This window comes from Rhincodon typus, chromosome 2, assembly GCF_021869965.1.
Source record: "Rhincodon typus isolate 14 chromosome 2, sRhiTyp1.1, whole genome shotgun sequence".
NCBI classification, from domain to species: domain Eukaryota; kingdom Metazoa; phylum Chordata; class Chondrichthyes; order Orectolobiformes; family Rhincodontidae; genus Rhincodon; species Rhincodon typus.
In genome coordinates this window covers 130,457,488-130,480,018 of record NC_063333.1, presented here as the reverse complement: position 1 = coordinate 130,480,018, position 22,531 = coordinate 130,457,488, and the positions used below count along the sequence as shown (strand labels likewise).

The following is a 22,531-nucleotide window of genomic DNA, read 5'->3' as shown; positions in this document are numbered from 1 at the left end:
TTTCCCATCTTTGAGATATCACGAGTTTTCCACACAGTCTCCAAATTCTTTCAGTCAACCGTTTCTCCCATCTGAGGTCCACGGTCTGGCCTGTTACCAACTCAATGATTTCCTCTTCAAAGTGTGCCCGACATCTCTACTGTCTGACCTGTCCTTGGCATCCTACACACAGTCTTATAAACTCAAAAAGCAAAACCTTACTTTTTGATTAGGTACTTTAATACTTTCCAGGCTCATTTTCAGATCATAACCACTCTTCACCTTTTAGACCCCAAGAGAGCAGATGTCAATAAGGAACCTGCTGTTTATCTAACCAGTCCTCTGTTCCAGCTCCTTTACAGACTTCTCTTAACTTTCCTCTCCTCACCCCACTGCTCCCTACCTCAGCATTTTCTCAAAATCTGCTGACAAAGTTCACTGGTCTGAGATGTTGACTATTTCTCACAACAGATGCTGCCCAATAAAAGCCTTAATTTAACCCCTTATCCCATCAAACTACTGGCCCATTTTCTCCAAAGTGCTGGAATGCTACCTCCTAAATCTGTGCTATTCTTGCCCACAAATCCAAGCTGAAACCCCTCAAAAATCAGGGGTCTTGTCCTTGCTTTGGGCGGAGATGGCCAATCTTTTGACTCTTCAGGACATTTCTTTAACATAGGTAAATTATCCTTCCTTACCCTATTCCATCCACCAGCAGTCTTGATACGACTGGCTACATCATCCTCCAATGTCTTACAATCCCACCCACCTGGATGCCAATCTACTTCCTCCTTATGTATTAAATAATAGTAAAAGAATCATCAGCAATGGTTACTCTCCCTCATCCATCACCTTTGCATCTGCCACCCTTTAAACCCATCCTTGGCTCTTGTTTCTCATTTACAACCTTCTGCTCAGCAACATCATCCAAAAACACAGCATCATGTACAATGGCAAAAACCGGCTCTAGTTCATCATGTCTCAATAGACCATAAGAGATAGGAACAGGAGTAGGCCATTCTGCTCCTCAAGCCTGCTCCACCATTCATAGGATCATGGCTGATTCAACATTCTTCATATCCACACTCCTGCTTTTTCCCCCTCAATCCTTCATTGCCCTACTGATCTTAGCCTTAAATATACACAAGAATTTTGCTCCCACAGCTCTCTGTGGCAAGGAGTTCCTCAGAGAAGGAATTCTGTATCATTTTAGTCTTAAATTGGTGCCCCTTCGTTCTGAGGTTATGCCCTCTAATCCTAGACTCTCCCATGAGGTTGAACATCCTCTCAGCATTTAATCTGTCAAGGCCTTAAGAATCCAGTGTAATTCAATGAGATCATCTCTCATTTTTCTAAACTCCACTGAGTAGGGTCCCAGCAATTTTAGCCTTTGCTCATAAGACAACCCCAATACACCAGCGTTCAACCCAGTGAACCTTCTCTGAACAGTCTCCAATGACATGACATTGTTCCTCAAATAAGGGAACCAAAATTGCTCATGGTACTCCAGATGTGATCTCACCAGAACGTTGCAGTAAGAGTTCCCTACTCACACTCCAAACCCTTTGAAATAAGGACCAACATTCCATTAGCCTCCCCAATGACCTGATGCACGTGTGCGAGCTTTGTGTTTTGTGTACAAGTCCTCCCAAGTCCCTTTGTGTTGCAGCTTTCTGCAGATTTTCTCCTTTTAAATAACATTCTGTTCTCACTTCCAAAAATGAACTTCATATCTTCCCATATTATATTACATTTTCCAACATTCTGCCCACCTAATCCATCAATATCTCTAAACTATGTGTAACACTCTCACGACCTATCTTTTCACTTTTTTTTGCGTCATCTGACAGCCATACATTCACTTCCTTCCTGCAAGTCATTAATATATATTATGAAACAGTTGTGGTCCCAGTCCTGATCTCTGGGTAACCCATTGCTTGTGGGTTGTCAACCTGAAAAAGAACTTCTTATCCTCACTCGCTGTTTCCTGCCCATTAGCCAATTTTCTATCCGTGCCAATATCCTGATCCACCAGCTTCCTGTGAATTGTCAGGTTTGCCAGGCATCTAGCACAGGGCAAGGAAAAGGTTCCTTAACTGCACATTGGGAAAGATAAAACTATTCTTCTCAGTCACACCACAAACTATGTACACTTGTCGACAACTCTGTCATTCTCCCTAACAATTCTCTCAGGCTGAACTCAGGCTCTCAGGACTGTTTCACAATACCGGCATCATATTCAACCAGGCAATGAATTTCTGCCATGTACCTCTACCATCACTAAAGTTACATATTTTCCAACTCCATCCCTCCCTCATGTGCTGCCAAAACCCTCATCCACATCTCGGTTACATCTAGATTCAACTACTCAAAAGGCACTCCTGCTGGCTCATATTTACCCTTAATATTTTGGAGGTCATCCAATCCTCTGTTGTCAGTGTCTTTGTCCATTCCTCCACCATCCCTTTGAACAATAATGTACATCAGCCCCTGATTATGGCAAAGCCTTCAAAAGGCCTTGCTGCCCAGCATTTGCATCCACAGTTCCACCATCACCTGTAATGTGTTCCAGGCCTACACCCATTGAGATATCTGTACTCTAAATGCATTCACATCACAGCTGATCATGTCTTCAATGACCAAGGCCCAGAGCTCTGGAATTCTCTTCTTAACTATTACCACCTCTCTTCTCTCCTTAATCTCACATTGGCTCCATTATTTCCTCAGGTGGCTCACTGTCAAATTTTGTTCGATCATTCTCTGTGAAGCACACTGGGATGTTTCTCTGTTTGAAGGAGCTATATAAATAAAAGTAATTGCTGTTAAATCTCACTATCCGCCTCCTTCCTGAGGTGTCACAACCACATCTAAACATATTCAAATTATATTTGTAACTCATACTGTCTGTACTGTTCACTTCACTTATAAAAAAGACAGGTCTCTACATCAAAACACGTCTCAACAAAAAACACAGGATGTGGAAGGAACAAAATACTGCCTAGAACACATCACTATGTATAGCTTTTTTTACATCAAATATTAGCCTCAAGTTCAGTTCAGTGATGTCTATGGAGTCTAATTATTTGTTTCCATCAAGTTGGGCACTACCTCCTTAAACCACGGAATGTGGTCCGGTCACTTCAAAGATATTTGGGTCAGATAATAACATTTGATTTGGAAGGAACAAATAAGGGCTTACAAACGCAGAACAGGGCAAATGGAGACTAATAGCAATAATAAGTAAACTGGGGTATTATGACTTTGCTACTGGAACCATGAGTTCACATTTATTAGATTTTAAGGTATACTGGAACGTAAAATAAACGAAAAGTACTGCAGATAGGCTTAACAGCAAGTGTGCATCTCTGATTGGAGTTTCCAGATATGGCTGCAGTTCACTGTTCACAGATATGCTTTATATGTAACAAAAAAAAACAAATATCAGTGCTGATACTCTAACAGAAATTCACACCACTCCCAGCTAATTGTCGAAGAGATAAAATTCTTGCTTCTTAAATTGGCTGTGTGGGAGGATCCCAACACCTGCTTGTTCCAACCTGCTTTTCCATTGTTCAACAAAGCAAGTAGCTCTAGCCCGTAGGGTTTTTGCTCGTAACTTGTTCACTCACCAGATGCATGTACTTCGGGGTCGTCCTCTGCAGCGAGGCTTGTACCCTCCTTTGGGGCTCCTTCATCGTCCACAGGCAGAACAGTAAAGTTGGTCGGCATTTTCACACCATGTGTCTGGACTTCTGTGACTCGGCTCGTGTGAACTTGCTGTTCTAGTTCTATTGCTTGGATGTGACCATGTGACACGTTGCCTTATATGGAAACCACAACTCTCCACCCATCTTGGGCAGAATATTGTACTGATTCAGGATATGACTTCAGGTGTCCTGGTTTAACTGTCTAAACTGAAGCAAAGGCAGTTTCCACATCCACCACTGGGTCAGACCTAAGAAAGTTTGTCTCTTCACCCACTAACTGGATACTTATTAAAGCACACTTTTTTTTAAGAAAAAGGAATTTTTGTGTGATTTATTTCTTTAAAATATGCAGTTGACAAATCATATCCTTATGGTTATGGAAAATTCAATTTTAGTAGGATTGAAATCTATTTTTATTCCTACTTTAGAGGGAGTTGATTTAGGAGTGAAGATTATGAGGAAAAGGTGCCTCTGGCACAGTGGTAGTGTCCCTATCTCTGAGCCAGGATGCCCAGGTTCAAGTCCCACCTGCTTATCTGTGTAATATCTCTTAGCGGGAAAATCATAAAATATGTAGAAGAAGAAAGAAATCAAACGTTATTAAAATAGAAGAATTTAATAAGCAAGAGGCTAAAGTCCAACTACACCTGGAAAAGTTACCAGAGGGCTGTTTTAGGAAATTTCAGAGATAAAGCATAATCATGTGGGGATAAATATGCTTAGTGCCGGAACTTACAAGATACACTAATGGTAAGGTGTAACAGTTTTGTTATTTAGTACTCAGGTCTCAAATCTTCACCCCTAAACTTCCAAAAGAGCCTGGAACTAAATAGGTGCAACAAACTAATGCAGTTTTCTGCCCTCATAGAAAGAAGTGCGATGAAGAGAGGGAGAAAAATACAGCAAGGGAGGAAGAGATGTTAAGGGTGAAAAAAATGCACAAAAAAAGGGAGGGAATTGCCAACTCCCTCAGGTTGAATTCTGGAAGACTCCAGGACAACAGAAACTTCCAGGAATACTGCTATTTGCAACCCAAAGAATTTGATTTGAAAAGAAAAACAACCATGGGATATTAAGTATTTTAAACCTAATCCAACCAGTTATTGAGAGGCAGTCTGATTTATAACTGGTGCAGGAAATCAGTGCACGGAAAATAGATGTTCGGTGACTAAGGTCGAAGTCAAGAGGTCAGCCAATCATATGATGAAACATCTCAGAATAAATCCACGCAGAGTTGGTAACCATAGGAGGATGTTGGAGAAAAGGAAGACAAAAAGAAAATATTGCGGAGGTGGAGGGAAGTAAAGAGAGTGAACTGCAAGAATCTGCATTTACATTGCTCATGTCACATCTTAAAGATGTCAGAGTGTTTACAAGTCAAAAATAACTACTTTACATAGATAAGCACAGCCACCAATTTGAACATGCCCATGACCTATAAACAGCAACAAGATAAAGGGACAAATAGACCAGTTATTAGTGTTCTAGCTGAAAGCACAACTTTATTCACGATTTGCTTCATTTGCACATCAGATTACTTTATTACAGAAACTGGTATTAAAAAAGATTGCACAAGAGAAATATTGTTGGAATTGATAAGGGAGAATACAAAAGTTTTTGGAAATAGGCTGCATTAATGTATCACTAAGGTCTCATGCTGCAGTAAATTTTGGGATGAAAAGCAGTGAGAAATTCCAGCTCAAGAGAGTTATAAAGTATGGGGCATATCAAAATCTTGCGGAGATAGTAGGAATTGCCGATGCTGGAGAAAATCCCCTTCCACTCCCCCATTTCTGAAGAAGGTCTAGACCCGAAACATCAGCTTTCCTGCTCCTCTGATGCTGCTTGGCCTGCTGTGTTCATCCAGCTCTACACCTTGTTACCTCAAAATCTTGCGGCATGTGATTTAATATTAACACTACTGATGTGTCACCCATTTGGATTTCCATAAACTATATTATGTAGATAATGGCCAGACATAATGTAAATCACCAAATTCAAGATTTTGCGAATAATTGGGAACTAAAATTAAACCAAGATGGTTTTAAAACATTGCTCCAAGTAGAAAACAGTTAAAGTAGGAGTAAAAGCAAATCATCTTAGGGCAAGGGTGGTGGGTTGAACTGGGTTCATTACCCAAGAGTAGTGACAGACCCTGATTCTGAATGTGTTTTTGTGTCACCAAAGCTGGCTTGAATTGCCTATCCCTTAATACCCACATGTAGGTGGCATAAAACTGTTTGGACAATTACATCTACTTGGTTAAAATGTACTCCCAACAGCCATGACACATTGTGAGCACCAATATTTAGAAGCAGCAGAATGAAGGAATAGTCATACATGTCCAAACTAGGAAAGTGGCTGGCTTGGTATTGAAAGTGTTCCTATGCACTTACAGCCTTGGTCCTTCTAGGTGATAGAGACAGAGGGTTTAGGAGGTTCTGCCATGCATCCCATAAATTTACAGAGTGGGTCACGGGCAGATAGACTGACCATCAATAAGTAAACTATGTTCTAGACAGTGTCCAGCTTCTCAAATGATGCCATTGTATGTAGCAATACAATACAAACGCAGATTTTCAAATTTGCTGTCTGAGCATAACATTGATATTGTGGATCAAAGTGAATGGAAAAGCATATTGTTCATATTCCAAAACAGCTGGCTGATTTTACACCAGATACATGCCAAGTCAGTAAGTTGAAGTCTTCTGTGGTTTCAAAAGGTTTGGAGATTTACAGCAGCTGCAGAACATCTTCCACCACTTCATCGCAATTAATTCTACTGTCCTCCTAAATTTAAGAGCCTGTGACAAAACATCACAGAACAGCTCATACACATACAGTCTCAGGGACCATGATCATTGGCGAAAGATTTTCTTCTATTATCCAGGTGCTTGCTTATCAACTGCATCAAGTGAGAGCAACTGAGGTCAGGGAATGACCCACTGTGCCATTCCAATTGGAAAGCCCATTTCTTGAAACTAAATGAAGTTTTAAGATTGCCAGAGTTCAGTTCTAGAAATTCTTAAAAATTAACAGATCACAGGATTATTTCAGATGAGGAAAGTCATTCAGACCTCTAAATACATCCGAAGAGATCCTGCCTATTTGTTTTAGAAGATTCCAAGGTTTTAAATCTATTTCCTATCTAGGAGTTTTCTAATTGTGGATGAGGAGTAGTCTAAAATTATCCTAATATACTGATTCTTAGTTATGATCCACATAGCTTTGGGCTTACTCTCACTATACTAGCTTGTTTAATTACAAGCTCACTTATCATATGCCAGTCTGAGTTTATTAGTCTCTTCAATCTTTCCTTAAAATGCAGACTAACAGCTGCAAGGCTGATTGCTAGTGTCCTTAAACCAGTGTTTCAACATTTACTTTGTATCAGAACATACATAGCAGGATGCTGTACTCAAGTTACAATCTGACTGGAGCTCTGTACAGTTCAGACGTTACTTCTTTTGTGTTATGCAGTTCAATGGTCTGTTGTTTTGATCTACTAAAATCCCTAAAAAGGTCAAGTCACCCTCTGTCAACAAACTGACAGCGATTTAACTCCAAGACAACATCCTCTAGCAAAGATTGTGCATGTGAAAGCAAAATTCAGGGATCTTTAAACAGCACCTTCAAACCCACAACCACTTCCATCTAGAAAGAAGGTCAGCAGATACATGGAACACCACCACCTGCAAGTACTCCTCCAAGCCGCTCACAAGCCTGACTTGGAAATGTATCGCCGTTCCTTTACTGGCACTGGGTCAAAATCCTGCAGTTCCCTCCCTATGGGCAAAGTGGGTCCATCTACGACACATGGTCTGCGACAATTCAACAAATCAATTCACTACCACCTTTGCAAGGGCAACTAGGTGCAGGCAAGAAATGCTGACTAGCTAACGATACTCAGGTCCCACAAGGAAATTAAAAAAAGCTTCAATTCCTCGAATCTAAAATGTTGAAAAAAATCTGTAAAGTGAAAAGATGGGTAAACCTTACAGTTTGACCTTCTTATGGCAACTGAAAACTAGGAGAAGGGAGCAAGCCCCTTAAAAGTTAGTTATCAAAAGAGTTTGGGAACTTGAGAATAAAGAGGAAAAAGAATTAGAAATGTTGTTTCCTGTGGAAAATAATAAAAAGACTTTGATTGATTTGGTACCTATCATTCTCTCAAAACATCCCGAAATACAATCATTGTAGAATTATCCATTCCGAGCTTTGCTTGTTACCGGTTCATTGGCCACATGTGTTTTTCCTGGTGGTGGAAATGTCAAATAAAATTATTTTGCACTTTGTGTTCTTACTGACTCCTGTACTTACACATACACAAAATGGATGCTGTGGGGAAAAATAAGCATTACTGCTATATGGCAGTAGTGTAGGCGTATATAACGGGAAAATATATATATAACCGGAAGAAAAATATAGAACCAAGAAATTACAATCTCCTCAGAGAAAAACAAAGAAAAAAAATAGAAAAATAAATACAATCATTTTATTAATGTAGGAAACACAGCAACCAATTTACACCCAAGCTGCCACTGTAATCTAATAGTGGCAAGTGATCTGGGTTAGTGATGTTGGTTAGTAACCAGAATATTAGGGAAAATACTTGCTCAAATTCTCTTATCTTTCTTCAAATAATATCATGAGATTTTCTTTTACACTCAGCCAGGACAGCAGATGGACCTTTTATTTAATCTTATTCAAACGACAACACCATCTATTGTTACTGCACCAGGAGAGCCAGTCTAGGTTTTGTGCTCAATTTCCATGTCTCTCACACTTGGGAGAGATTTCATTTAAAAGCAAGTGGCTATTTTTAAAATTTTAGCAAGCTGAAAGAGATAATGTCAGTTAGTTATTATATAATACAAGATCTCCCTTTAGTTTTTTCATTCTGTAAAGGTTTTCCTTGGAATATAAACCAGGAAACTAGAACTTTTAGACACTGTTGTCTTGAAAGAGAATTAATTGGTCTCATCTTAAAGCAATTTGGAAGTCAAACGTGGAATTGTATTGTGTTCATTTATTGTTACACAAGGTCATATAATTTTTGAAAGCATTGAATTTGATACTTGAGATTCACTGGCATTAAATGTCTTTGGGCTACCTCACAACAGCTTTTATAGAAAAGTTGCAGTTCGATACAGAATTGAGAAACAAGGAGGAAGTTGCACCCAGACTATTAAAAGCCTGCAAGCCAAGACTTGTCTCTCTCTCTCTCCATCTGTGAATGGAAGAAACCCAGCACTCAGTCATTTAAAAGAACTTCTAACTCCTCAAGCGAATTGAGATACCGGGTTAACAACAGGAAAATTGACCAATTTAAAATCACTAAGATGGTTATTCACACATTTGTGACAACTCTTCAATTAACGGGGCTCAATTTCTGGTGTGCTTCTCCTTAGGATTGTGACAATTCCCATCATCTTGCAGTTCTGATGAAGGGTCACTTATGTAACATTAGCGAGCCCATTTTCTTCGGCTGTTCACAAATTGCTGTGCTTTCCTCCCATTTTCACTTTAAATTTCAAATGATTCTTCATAGGAAGGGACACACTTAGAATGGAAAGGGCTGATGTTTCAAGATTTGTTGGTGGTGTTGAATGATTCTCCTTTAAGCTGCTTTATGATTCTGTACCAAATGTAACAAACGACAAAAGAAAGATAGTATCTAGCATGCTGCGCAGCAGTTAGCACCGACTCTTGCTGAACCATATTAAGTAATTCCCAAACAAGATGAAAATAACAAGTGTCAGCAGGAAAATTTTGTCCTTTGTGTCCGTCACAGAACAGCACTAACTATACAGAAAATGGGCAACCTTCCGACATGGAAGATGAAATTTAACAATGCGTGCAGAACTAAAAAAAAATTTGGGAAGCTCAATGGTATAAAAACAGTCTTTCCTTCTGAGCTTTTCTCATTACCAATCTCCATACTCCACCCCCACAAGGCGTGTCCACAAGGCACACGTCATTCTCCACTTGCCGAGATGAATGTGGCTCCAATAACCCTAAAGAAGTTCAGCATCATCCAAGGCAAAGCAGGCTGCTTGATTGACAGCCCACCCAGCACTGACACACAGTGCCATGGATACAATATACAAGATGTATTGCAGCAACTTGCCATGGCTCCTGAAAAACCCATGACCCTACCACCTAGAACCACAGGGGTGGCACATGTATCTGAATGCAACCACCTGCAAGTTCCCCTTCAAGCAGTACACGACGCAGACTTGGAACTACAAGTTGTTGTTTCTTCACTGGCGCAGTGTCAAAATCTTGCATCTCCTTTTCTAATGGCACTGTAACTACACCTCCACCGGACGGACTGCAGTAATTCAAGACAGAAGCTCATCCCCCGTCTTCAAGGGCCACTGGGGATAAGCAAGAAAATGTAGTCTTACCAATAACACCAACATTCCACAAAAGGATTTTAAAAAGTTGTCTGTGGGAGGATAGTGAACATAGTGACTGCGGAATGCATGGCTACACTAAGTTGACATGCACATTAACTCCCTCAGTACAATACTGTCTTTAAGCATTCATCTTCAAACACATTAATTCTAAGTAAAGGAGAGCATCAAGTTCAAAACAAGCTGGGTGGGCCTCTGCTACCTATTACGGCTAACCACATCTGGTCCTTCCTCCTCCCTGACCCTGCTCACTCATCATTCATACCACACATACTACAATGCGGAATTATTTGTGCGGCAATTGTAACAAGGTCAGCCAAGTGGACTTCATAGAATCAGAGTTCTCTGATTGGAGCTGTTAACCTGGTTCAATCAGGGAGCCCTGGCTGACAGATACAAACACCTTCCATGCATTACTCAGTTATAAAATATATCCCAGTTGGATACGCAAATGCAAACATCAGATGAAGTGGACAGCCTGCCACAGTGAAATGTACACATTAGCAAGGTGACAGATGAAGAATAGCTCCAAATTGGGTGAGGCATTGTAGAGTAATCCACTGCCATGTTATGCTGCTGCCATTCGCTAGTGCACATCATTCAGATGTTTCAGCATGTGATATTTCAGGTTTGTTTCCAGCTACTGTTGAGCGGGACTGGTTGTAAAACTGGTACTACAGTGAAGAGTAAGTGGCTTTTTGTCATCCCCTTCAATGTCCGACCTGATTCTCAGCAATGACTGGATTCATGGATATAGGAGAAACTGGAGCTGGTAGTGTAATTGTGCTATGGAAAAGAAAAAAAAACGGAGAACAAAACGCACCCTGAGGCCGACTGAATTAGTGGGCATCATTTCTGTAGAATGGCAGCAGCTAGTCAATGCTTGCCTCCTCCCCCCTTTAGCAAACAACTATATTCCCAAGGGTGTGTTTTTATTTAAGAAAAAGCAATGACTCACTTTCTCTTTTCGCACATTTTTCTTACAGAAAGGTGAAGCAGCTTACGCAAGATCAGCACTCACGCCACACACAGGGTAAACAGAAGAAGTGTTGTTCCAAAAAAGATTGATTGCATTCACAGTGTGAATCACTGGGAAATTATCTTTGCTGTTTGTTCAAGGGACTTTAATGTTGTGTGTCACCAGATGCCAACCTGCGCAGTTTAACGAACTAGGTTAATAAATTAAAGATTAAAAGCTCTGCCGTAGAATAATATGCAATATACAAACCAACTCCAGCAAAACTAAATTGGATGATGTATCAGAGATAGTAGGAACTCCAGATGCTGGAGAATCCGAGACAACAAGGTGCAGGGCTGGATGAACACAGCAGGCCAAGCAGCATCATAGGAGCAAAAGAAACCCGGTTAAGAACAGACAGGAATTTGCAGTGTTAAGAATGGAGGGAGTGCAGCACTATTGGAAGAGACAACTTTTAGGCAAGACATTAAACAGAGGACCTGTCTGTCCCCTCAGGCCAGCGTAACATTCTATGGTACTTTCTCAAGAATCGCAGGTGATCTTTCTGCAGTCTGCTGGACATTTGTTGACTAAGAAATAACCTATCATCAAGATGGATTTACTGGATGCTCTCATTCTTGTTGGGGGACCTTGCAAAATTGTTTGATATTTCCAATGATATGGACTGTAATTTCAAAAAAATATTCTAGTAGCTGTTCTGGATCTCCACTAAATGTATTGGAGCATTCTAAAGCAAATCAAATAGATTGGTTTTAGATCAAATTTGATAAGTTAGCAGAATAGGCCAGGGAGATTAGGGACTGCATCATTTCCCAGAGATGGAAATCGACAATGGAAAAATACCAACCAAAAGCTACTGAGCAAGAGAGGGGGTCTGGAGGCCACAGACGATAAGTCATCGAATGTCCATGAGTCTAATGGAATACAAACTCACTCGATTCATTTGCACAGAGAATACAATGTAAATTAATTTGTTAGATCACATCAGAACTGTGCAAGGTTGACACAGTCAAACTTGAAGCTGTGTGTCAAGTCTTGCTTCTCATAAAATGTGGGAAGTGGGAGGCTCTGTAGAAAGTATAGGCGAGCCAAAAGAATTGTCTGCTTACATTTGGTTTTTAGTACATGCCCAGGAATTGGAAATATTTTCGTGAGAGCACAACAGGCACAGATGATGATATTAAGGCTCGAACCCAATGACAAAAATTGAGTCATTTTGGTTAGATAGTTTATTTGAGTCAGATAACAAAAGAACAGAGGTGGGGTGAAGGAAAATAAATGCACTTACAAAATGCAAACAACTAGTTTAGATGCAAAGTATTATGAATTTTCATAAAGAGTCATGATTCATTGCAGCATCATTTAAGTGTGTAATAGGCATACATTTCCTACAATCCTCCGAAGAGAAATTGACAAGTTCTCTTATGGAAACCTTTGAAATCATGTTAATATCAATACACTTGTACATAAAAAATGTAGTATTCTGTATCTGAAAATGTGATCAGGTGTTACCTAAAATGAAAAACTTATTGTTACCTTTGCTACGACAAGTAGCAGTACACTGCCAGTTGCCAATATTTAGTAGGCACAGTTAAGTCCAACGTTTGACTAACTAATATTATCGCTCTAGTTGGTTGGACTGGGAGGCTAATGTAGGTCAGCAAACACAGGTCGAACAGAAGACAATAGTTTGGCACGAAAGCTCAATACTGTGAATGCAGGAAATCTGAAATAAGAAAAACTAAAAATACTCAGCAGGGTCAGCAGCATCTGTAAAGAGAAAGTCCGCATTTAGGTTGAGACGTTTAATCAGATATATTTACTTTTAAATGTGTTGTAACTACACAAGGAAGAGGGTGGATAACAGAAGTATAAAAGGTGGGTGTGTAATGGGTGGAACACAGAAGAGATTAAAATGACAAAAGGGTGATAGTGCAAGATCAAAATTGGAAATGGAACAAGAATGTATGAAATTGCAGCAAGAGGAAGTCAATCAGCCCTTTGAACCTGCATTGTCATTCAGGGAAATGATGATTCATCTTTTATTTCAAGCACCATTTCCATATCATTTAATGTTTTCAATATTCAGAAATCTACTGACCTCAATCGTAAGCAAATTCAACCACTGAGGCTCCACAGCCCTCGAGGGCAGAGGGTTCCAAAGACTCACCACACTTCTGTTGTGGGTAAGTTATCAGTAGCTCCCTTTAATTTGGCTAGTTATTAAAATAAAGCTCACAGACAATCAAATACTGAAACAATTAAACTTTATTGCAAATAGCAACCAAAATAAGACCCTTCAAGTAAGCAAATTAAGTCTCACAACCCAATTGGCTATTACCCAATTAATGGTGGAATTTAGCTCGGATTCCAACCAACAGTGTCTGTCTCTGATGTCCAGGGTTCAATCCTTGTGCAGTGTTGTTCTTTGAAGTTCTGTTGCTGAAGAAGCCTTGAGTTGATTTTTTTATACAAATTTTCTGCCCTTCAAGTTTATGGTGTGAAATTAATGACGATCCTTTAGATTCTTTCATTCACCCTTCTGTTATCCAACATATTGACTACTCTTCTGGAGCCCTCAAGTCTGCACTTGCCTTCTTATCAGAAGTAGCTTCTCTGTCCCTTGTTACATTGTGGCGTTGACTGTCCGAAGACACAGCTATTCTGCAATTAACTCCTTAAATTCTTCTGCAGGGCAATCATTTGTCCTTGTGGCATAAGGCAGCCAGTTATTAAGCAGTTGTTAAAACTGTTTTGTTTACGTAGCTTCGATGACTCCTCCCAGACATGGCTAATTGCTTTCAATTCCTCTATAACTGATTATCTTCTTCCCTTAAGTTTATTCCAGACAGAATTATTGCTGCTTCTTTCAATCCATGAACAGTTATTAAAAGTTCTGAAGTTTATAGTACCACACTGTGAATGAAATGCCTCATCTAAGACCTCAGCAGCCTGCCTCTGATACAGTGGTGCCCACTGGTACTACACTCCTCCCATGCCAGCCAGGGTAAACATCCTTCCTGCATCTACCTACTAAATTCTTACAGGATTAACTATGATTAAATGAGACCACCTCTTGTATATCTAAACTCTACAGAATATCAGCCTAGTTGATTTAATTTTTACTCAGAGGACATTCCCTTTATTCTAGGAATTAATCGAGCCTCTTTTAATCCCTCTGCAGCAAGTACATCTTTCCTTAGCTAAGGAGAACAAAAAAAATGCAATATTTCAAAAGGTTCTGCACAAATGCGGTAAGACACTATCACTCTCATACTCAAATCCTCTTTCTGTTTTTAAAGCCAACATACTATTTGTCTTTTTAATTGATTGTTATTCTGCATTTTAACATTTAGTGACTCAGGAACAAAGTCACCAAGTCCCTTTGAAATTTTCCAACTTCTCAATATTTAAGAAATACTCCATGCTCTGTTTCCCTACCAAGTAGAAACTCTTACATTTTTCCTCATTGTATTCATTCATGTAGCCTCTCCAAGGCTCTTGGACATATCTTTGCATCCTTCTCAGAACTCTGATTCCCATCTACTTTTCTGTCATCTGCAAACTTGGAAATATTACATTTAATCCCCATACCTAAATAGTTAATATGGATTGTGAATAGCCGTTGCCCCAAACACTGATCCTTACCATATTCAACAGCCTGCCAATCTGAAAATGACCCATTTACCTCTACTCTTTTCAATCTATTCCAGTGCACTTTCCTGAATCCTATGATCCTATACCTCATTGTGTTTGTCAACCATTATATGGGACATTAACAAAAGCCTTTAGAACTTTTAAATATACTACATCCACAGGTTCCCCTTGTCTGTTCTGATAGTTAATCTGCAAGAAACTCCCAATTAGTTTGTTAACCATGATGTCCCTTTTCTAAATCCACATTGATGGACTCTTCCCAAATCATACTATTGTTTCCTAAGTGCCCTGTTGTTGCATCCTTTAAGATAGATACCAACATTTCCTTATGATTAATGCTGGGCTAATAGATGTAGTTTCTCATTTTCACTTTCCCTTCTTTCCTAAATAGTGGGGTTACCTTTGGCAGTTGCCAATCTGCAATCTTCAAAGACGACCACACGTAAACACGCCTCTTTCACTACTTTGTCATCCGGTCTGGGGGCGGGGGGTTTATCCACCACAACTGTTACTAACATGTTAGGGAAAAAAGAATGCTGTCTGGAAGTGACCAAGTTAATGAAGAAACAAAGATGTTAATTAATAAAGGTGCACAATATAAGGCAATAATTAGGAACTACAATTACCCAAATATCAGCATGAAAAGGAAGAGGGCACAATTTTTGAACTGCATTCAAGAGAACATTTTTGAGTCAGCACATAAGTCCACCAAGAGAACATGCAATTCCAGATTTACTCTCAGGAAGTGAAGCTGGGCAAGTAGATGAAGTAGCAACGAATAATAATTTTGGAGATAGTGATCATAATATAGTTAGAAATAGCATCATCATGGAAAGGATGAAAGCTAGAACAGAAGTTTAAACTGGGGATTGGTAAACATTACAAAGCTGACAGATCATCTGGCAAAAGTGGATTAGCGACAGCTACTTGAAGAAAAGTCAATGGCAAGTCAGAGGAGGCATTTAAAAGTGAGATTCTACAAGCAGCATAGTACATGTCGCTATCAAAATGAGGGTGGTTGTGCCAAATCTAAAATCATTTGGATATCCAGAAGCATTCAGGGCAAGATAAGGTAGACAAAGGAGAGCCTGTGACACAGTCTCAAAAAAGCAGTACCTGAGAAAGCTTAAAGATTATAAAGCATTGTGAAGTGAAAGAAGAAATTAAGAAAGCTATGGGAGAATGAAAAATTACAGGTCTGTAAAATTAAGTAAAATTCAAAAGATATTTTATACACTAATGGTGTGGTGTGACATGAAGTAACTATATCCAAAGCAAGAGGCTGACCAAGGGTAAATCCTTTCCAGTCAGAGACGTACATGATAACTTCTGATGCAAAAATGTAGGCAGGATTCTAAGTGAGTGAGTATTTGGTCTCTGTTTTCAAAAGAGAGGGATGATGCCAACACAGTTAAAGAAGTGCAAAATATCAGAAAATAAGTGAAAAAAGGAGAATGGAGACTATTGAGTTCCTTGAAGGTTGATAAATCACCAGGGCCAGATGAACTATCTCCTGGGCTGTTAAAGGAAGAGACAGGGAATAGCAGGTCCCCTGGGGATTATCTAATTATCATCGGTAGGTTATACAGGATTGAAGGTCTGCAAACATCACATCATTATTCAAAAAGAGTATAAGGGTTTAGCCAAATAATTGTAGTTCAGTTATTCTGACTTTGTTGGTGAGCAAATTACTGGAATCAGTATTAAGAAGTTGTTACCTGGATTAGCCGAAATTAAGCAAGAGTAGTCAACATGGTTTTGTTAATGAAAGGTCATATCTTACCAACTTAATTGAACTTTCTGAAGAAGCAGGGAGGATTGAGGAGGGTAGTGCAGTGGATGTTGTCTACAAGGATATTAGTAAAGCATCTGGCAAGTATCAACGTTGTAGACTGCTACAAAAAGTTAAAGATCATGGGACACAGTGTAATGTGGAGAATTAGATCCAAAATTGATTCAGTAATAGGAAAGGAAAAGGACTTTGGGTGAGGGATATTTCTGGCAAATGGAAGGCAGTTTCCAGTAGTTCCACATGGCTCAGTTTTGGGTCCCTTGCTGTTTGTGGTAATGGTTTAAACTTAAATGTGGGAGGCATGATTGGGAAATTTGCAGGAGACATAAAAGTTGACAGTTAGTCAATAGTAAAAAGAGGATGGCTATCAACAACAGAAAGTGATTAATTATTTAATCAAGTGGATGGAAAATGGAACTCATTCTGGAGAAGTGAGAGGTTATGTGTTTGGGGAGGATAAACAAAGCAAGGGAATAAATAATAATTAGGAAGGCATTGAGAAGGATAGAAGAACTGAGTGCACGTCCACAGATACCTGAAGATGGTATGTTGGGACTATACAAGACAATGGTTCGGCCACGGCTAGAGGAGTCATGTACAGTTTATTTATCACATTACAGCAAGGACATAGTTGCTGTTGACACAGTAGAGGTGGTTTGTAGGAATATTGGCAAGGCTGGAAAATTGCAGGTATGAGGAAGATCAGCTCAGATAGAGTCGCCTTTGTTAAAAAGCACAGAAGACTGAGGGGTGACTTAATTGAGGATTACAAAATAATAAAGGGTTTCAATAGGGAAGACCCATTTTCCCCAACGGCGAAGTCAACCACCAGTGTTACAGATTTAAAAAGGAGATCAGCGTAAGGATTTGAGGTGAAATGATGGAAAGCCTTTCACCCAAGTGGCTTGGTGTCTGGAATTGGCTGCCCCGTTTGGTCATAGAGGTGAAAATGCTCAATTCTTTAAAAAGAAAGGAACCTGAATCAGCATATTAACTGCTGTAACTTGTAAGGATACAGACCAAGTGTTCGAATGTGAGATTAGAATGGACAGCTTGTTTATTTCGGCAGCAATGGCATGATCAGCTGATTGGTCATTTTCCATGCTGCTGGTTTTCTATGCTCAAGGCTACACTTATGGACTAACTGGAGGGAGGACTGCTCTCTCAGGGAGAGTGGGGGAAACAAGCAAGAGTGAGAGTGACTTCTGATTTAACCTGAGGGTCGCCATGCCTCAGGCAAGGGGAGGCACTGAGAGGGAGAGGAAGGACTGTGGGCAGAATTAGAAAGAAAAGTGATGGAAGTGGGATGTACAGAGTCAATGACCCTAGGTAATTTGGGAGTTGGGTGCTGGGGGATTTCTTGGTTTCAGGGAAAGAAAAGACATGGCCAAAGACCTAGTATGTATATCAGAACACACGGAGCAGTTGAGGAAATTGGGAGACTGTGGAATATCCTTTGTCAAGTATTACTTGGGTGCTTGCCTGACTACTTTTACCAGTACATTGATGACTTTAACTCGTGGCATTTTCTGCTTAAATTTCATGAAGTTTCTTTCTAATTTCCACCATTTTCACCTCCTCTTCCTATCCATTGTCTCTTTTTCAGTCTATGGAAAGATTATCAAATCAATAGCTTTCCACTGCCAGAGCTTCTTGGACTGTACATACCACTTTCTATTGATATTATCATCATGACATGAAAATACCATCTTTGTTTCAATGAATATTTTGTGTGGAAAAATGATTCAGCAATTTTGAATTCTAAATTGCAGAAGTAGAGTCAAACTATCTAAACTTACAAAATCTGTATAAGTTCATCTGCACCACAAAATTTGTTCTGTTGCACACACTTTTGGTTGATGCTAGTACAAGATGTGCTGTTATATTACACATATTTTGTGCAAAAGTCATATGTTGGTAAAATTTATAAACTGTTCAGTAATAATAATGCTGCAATGATTATAATGATTTCATTCTTTGCTTATAATAATAGGATACCCTGTAAAAGTTGGTGTGTTGAAATAGTTTGGAGCTAAGAGCCATATCACAAAGGTAAGAGCAGTTTCACAGTTTTGCAGACCTGCTCTGTGCAACCCAGACAACTTCCTCAATAAGCTCTTGACATAATGACCTTGAAGGAAGCTATGCAAGATTACATTTCCTACTTTCATTTGGAGTATCATTAATCATTGTAACCAAATAGTCATTCAATCAGCAGTCAGAAAGCAAGGTAACCTGGTTCAATCTGGCTCTCGAGGCAAACGTCAACAACAGAAAAGTCTTGAGATTTCTCTTGTGATGGTGACTTAACTCCGAAATGGTTCTCTCTCAACAACCTTGCTAGAGTTGTCGTGTATGCTCGCCTGAAGTCTCAGGATTGTTGATCAAGTTACGGTATGGACTTAAGCACTCAGCCAGGCTCACACATTAGAAGATTGGCAAAATTCAGAGAAGCAAGTCTTACCCGCATTCTTGGTACTGCTTTATTACATCTTAAGTGTCAAAGTGCCATCAATAAAATGAATTGCTTGGTGGAGTACAACAGTCAAATGACACCAGCCTTTTAAAATATCACATCAGCTTGGATTTCGGCTTGGCAGTGGGAAAGGACCAATTCTTGCTGCTCAACAAGAATGACTGAATGTTTCAAAGTGTTTTTCCAGTAGCAACTTCTGCGATTTAGTGATGCTTACCAGCACAGCACCTTCTAAAACAGGGAATCCATGGCATGTACAAACAGATTAAACAACTGCATGTGCCTTCAAATCGGATTGGAGCACCATGAGTGAGAGAGACACGCGCGCACACACACACAAAAACAGGAAATATTAAAGATACCTGAAAATCATGTATAAAAAGGTAAAATCAAAAAGTGATAGAGTAGGGAGTTTTACGACAAAAACAAAAAAAAGTTCGCTTTTCAAGATTTCCAATCACTAAATTTGGAAAGAATAAGGCTCATAAAGTTAAACTGAGTCAGAGGGGCTTATTTCATATTAAGATTGATTACACTTAAAAATATACAAATTCTATTAGAAAGTATCAAGTGAATATTCTACTAACTTTCGTGGATTTCAATGCTAAGGCTCTTGGTGGAAGGAAAAGACAGCAAATTCCAGATTTCATCTATAGTGTGTGGATTCAGACTCCCGATGTTGCAAACCAATTTATTCCACAACAATAACAGTGCAATGATTATTCTTGGTGCAAAATCCAGGCTATGACATCAAGGCTACTTCAAAATCTTGTAGCAAGGTGAAGAGCAAAGAAGCTTCTCTATATTCCATTCAAAGTTCTCCTAAAAATCAATAACATTCTGGACAAGTCATAGATTCTGACAATCTTAACCAATCAACTACTTGTATATCTACATACATATTAATTCTAAAAGTGCAGTTTAGCACACTGAGCTGCAGGGAGTTATGACTGACCTATGAAAGGAGTTTGAAAATCAGAAGCTTTGAGCAACAGATATCTCTCAAAATTGTAACTAAAGCTACACCAGTAAGAATAAAATAGATTCTCATACCAATTTAAAAGCAAGAAGGTACAGAATACCAGTAGTCTGATTGGTTACATCAATTTCTTGCTCCCTTTGGTTTGTACTCGATTCATTCAGTACTGCAATAGTTAAGGAAGGGATTATCTTCTCTGAGAAGCCTCTGACTTCTAAAATCCCACTTCCCAAGAGAGTTTCTAATTACTCAGTTAAAACAAGAGTTGGCATGTTTATAGTGGCAAAGGGGAGCTGGATTATAGTGGCATAATTCAGCTTCTTTCTACAGTGACAAAAAATATGGGAATTAAAGAATGCCAGAAGGGATCCCAGGTTAAGAACACTTCAAATAGTACACTAATTAAATTTCTACAAGATCTGCAGCAGACAATAAATTGCATTATGTTCTTCAGCAGCTTTTCATTTTTTGCCTCACAGAAATTAATAAACTGTGCTTTCAAAATTGCCTCATTTTAGTAAAAACAAGTGCTTTCCTCTTATGTTTGTCCAAATATGTACCTTTCACACAAAATCAGTAACAATCAAAGCAAAGATATTCTTTTTAACATTTGTAATTATAATGGTAATCTTCCCCCTTATAAAGTAATTGTTCGTACAGTAATGGTCAAGTCTTACAAACTGTTTCTTACTGTGATTCAGACAATATTTCAAACAGCAGGGGAGATCTTCCATGTTCAGACCAATATTTAATCACTTGACTATTATTTTAATCACCAATTTGGCCTTTCTGCATCCATGCAAATAGTCACATTTTCAACTATTACAATGGTGACTACATTTCAAAAATGCTCAAATGCTCAAGTACTTTGGGATATGAAGTCATTTTAAAAAAGAAAGAACTGTGTTATACAAGGGGTGGTTATCTTTTTCTTCCCCCCCAATTAGCATATAAAAACTTATGCCTCCGATTATATTAGAGAAGTGCACATTTAGAACAATACCTTGAAGTGTGATTCTCAAGTTCAAACATTACACCATTTGTTGCAAACCATCAAATCGCCCAAAAAATTTAATGAGAAGTTAAAAGTTTCTTCATTCCAGAATTTATTAGCAGGATGCAATCTGTAGTCCTTACACTAACAATAAACGGGCCTTGGAGAAGTAGAAAGAGCCACATTGGATTCTTTTAACAGTGATGTTGAGGGTAGATTACTTTCTCAAATTGATGCAGTGCACTCTTATTCAAGGATTGACAAGTGACCAGTTTAATTTAGAATCTTGGTCATGTTTCATGGATGAGCAATAAAATCAAACTGAACCACCAGCATTACAATGCAAATAAACAAATTCAAATGACACAAAGCTCTATTAATTGCATCCTAACTCATGCCTGTTCTCACTGACCTACACTGACTCCTGATCCAAACATGCTGCAAAATTAAAGAAATCGCTGGGGACGGTTAGCTCAGTGGTCTAGATGACTACAGTACAGTGCAGGATAAAGCAAATGGTGTGGTTCAATCTCTGTACTGAATGCATTTCTTCATGGAGGCCTGCTTCCTAAACTACCCCTTGCTTGGAGTGGTTATCCTCAAGCTATATATAACCAGTCATCTCCCTCTTTCTCGAATAGAGAGATGCCTATTGTCTTCTGTGTACTATGGCTCCATGTATACATTTAGACAGTGTCTGCCAACACCCACTACAGTGCATGCACACTAATCCAGAGATGTGCACAATTCCAGACTCGCTATGTCATCACATAGAATTCCAAGGGCATGATATACAAAGGCACAGAGCATGTGCAGAAAATGAATATGATATTGAAACAAAGTTCAGCAGGACAAGGAGTGAGAATGTGCATGGTCAATGTGTGTGATGTCAATAGATGCATCTATACGTTTATTAATTCTTCATTAAAACTCATCATCACCAAAAACACAGGGAGACCTGCTCTGCTCTTCCTCAAAATAGGTGTCATGAGATCTTCTATCTCCAGCCAAGGGGATAAGTGGCACCTTAAAAAAAGAGGCTAAGCCAGGAACAGGAAGAGTGAAAGACTTTCCACATCAAGCAGATGTTCACCTGCACATCTGCCAATGTGGTATACTGCATCCTCTGTACCCAGTGTGGCCTCCTCTACATCGGGGAAGCCAAGCGGAGGCTTGGGGACCGCTTTGCAGAACACCTACGCTTGGTTCGCAATAAACAACTGCACCTCCCAGTCGCGAACCATTTCAACTCCCCCTCCCATTCCTCAGACGACATGTCCATCCTGGGCCTCCTGCAGTGCCACAACGATGCCACCTGAAGATGGCAGGAACAGCAACTCATATTCCGCTTGGGAACCCTGCAGCCCAATGGTACCAATGTGGATTTCACAAGCTTCAAAATCTCCCTGCCCCCTACCGCATCCCAAAACCAGCCCAGCTCGTCCCCGCCTCCCTAACCTGTCCTTCCTCCCACCTATCCCCTCCTCCCATCTCAAGCCGCACCCTCATCTCCTACCTACTAACCTCATCCCGCCCCCTTGACCTGTCC

The 22,531-nt window shown here is 39.6% G+C and overlaps 1 protein-coding gene across 3 annotated transcripts in view; it reads right to left on the bottom strand.

Annotated features, from left to right (window-relative positions):
- The window catches only part of LOC109916988 (solute carrier family 12 member 7-like), a 221,865-nt gene that overhangs the window by 146,315 nt on the left and 53,019 nt on the right, over positions 1-22,531 (bottom strand). The window contains exon 1 of one of the 3 annotated variants that reach the window (XM_048607659.1): positions 3,609-3,786. The exons of the other annotated variants lie outside the window; for them this stretch is intronic. Within the exon in view, the coding sequence (XP_048463616.1) occupies positions 3,609-3,708 (100 nt within the window). The 5' untranslated portion in view covers positions 3,709-3,786. Of the gene's footprint in view, positions 1-3,608; positions 3,787-22,531 lie in introns of those variants that run through there. 3 annotated transcript variants of the gene reach the window in all.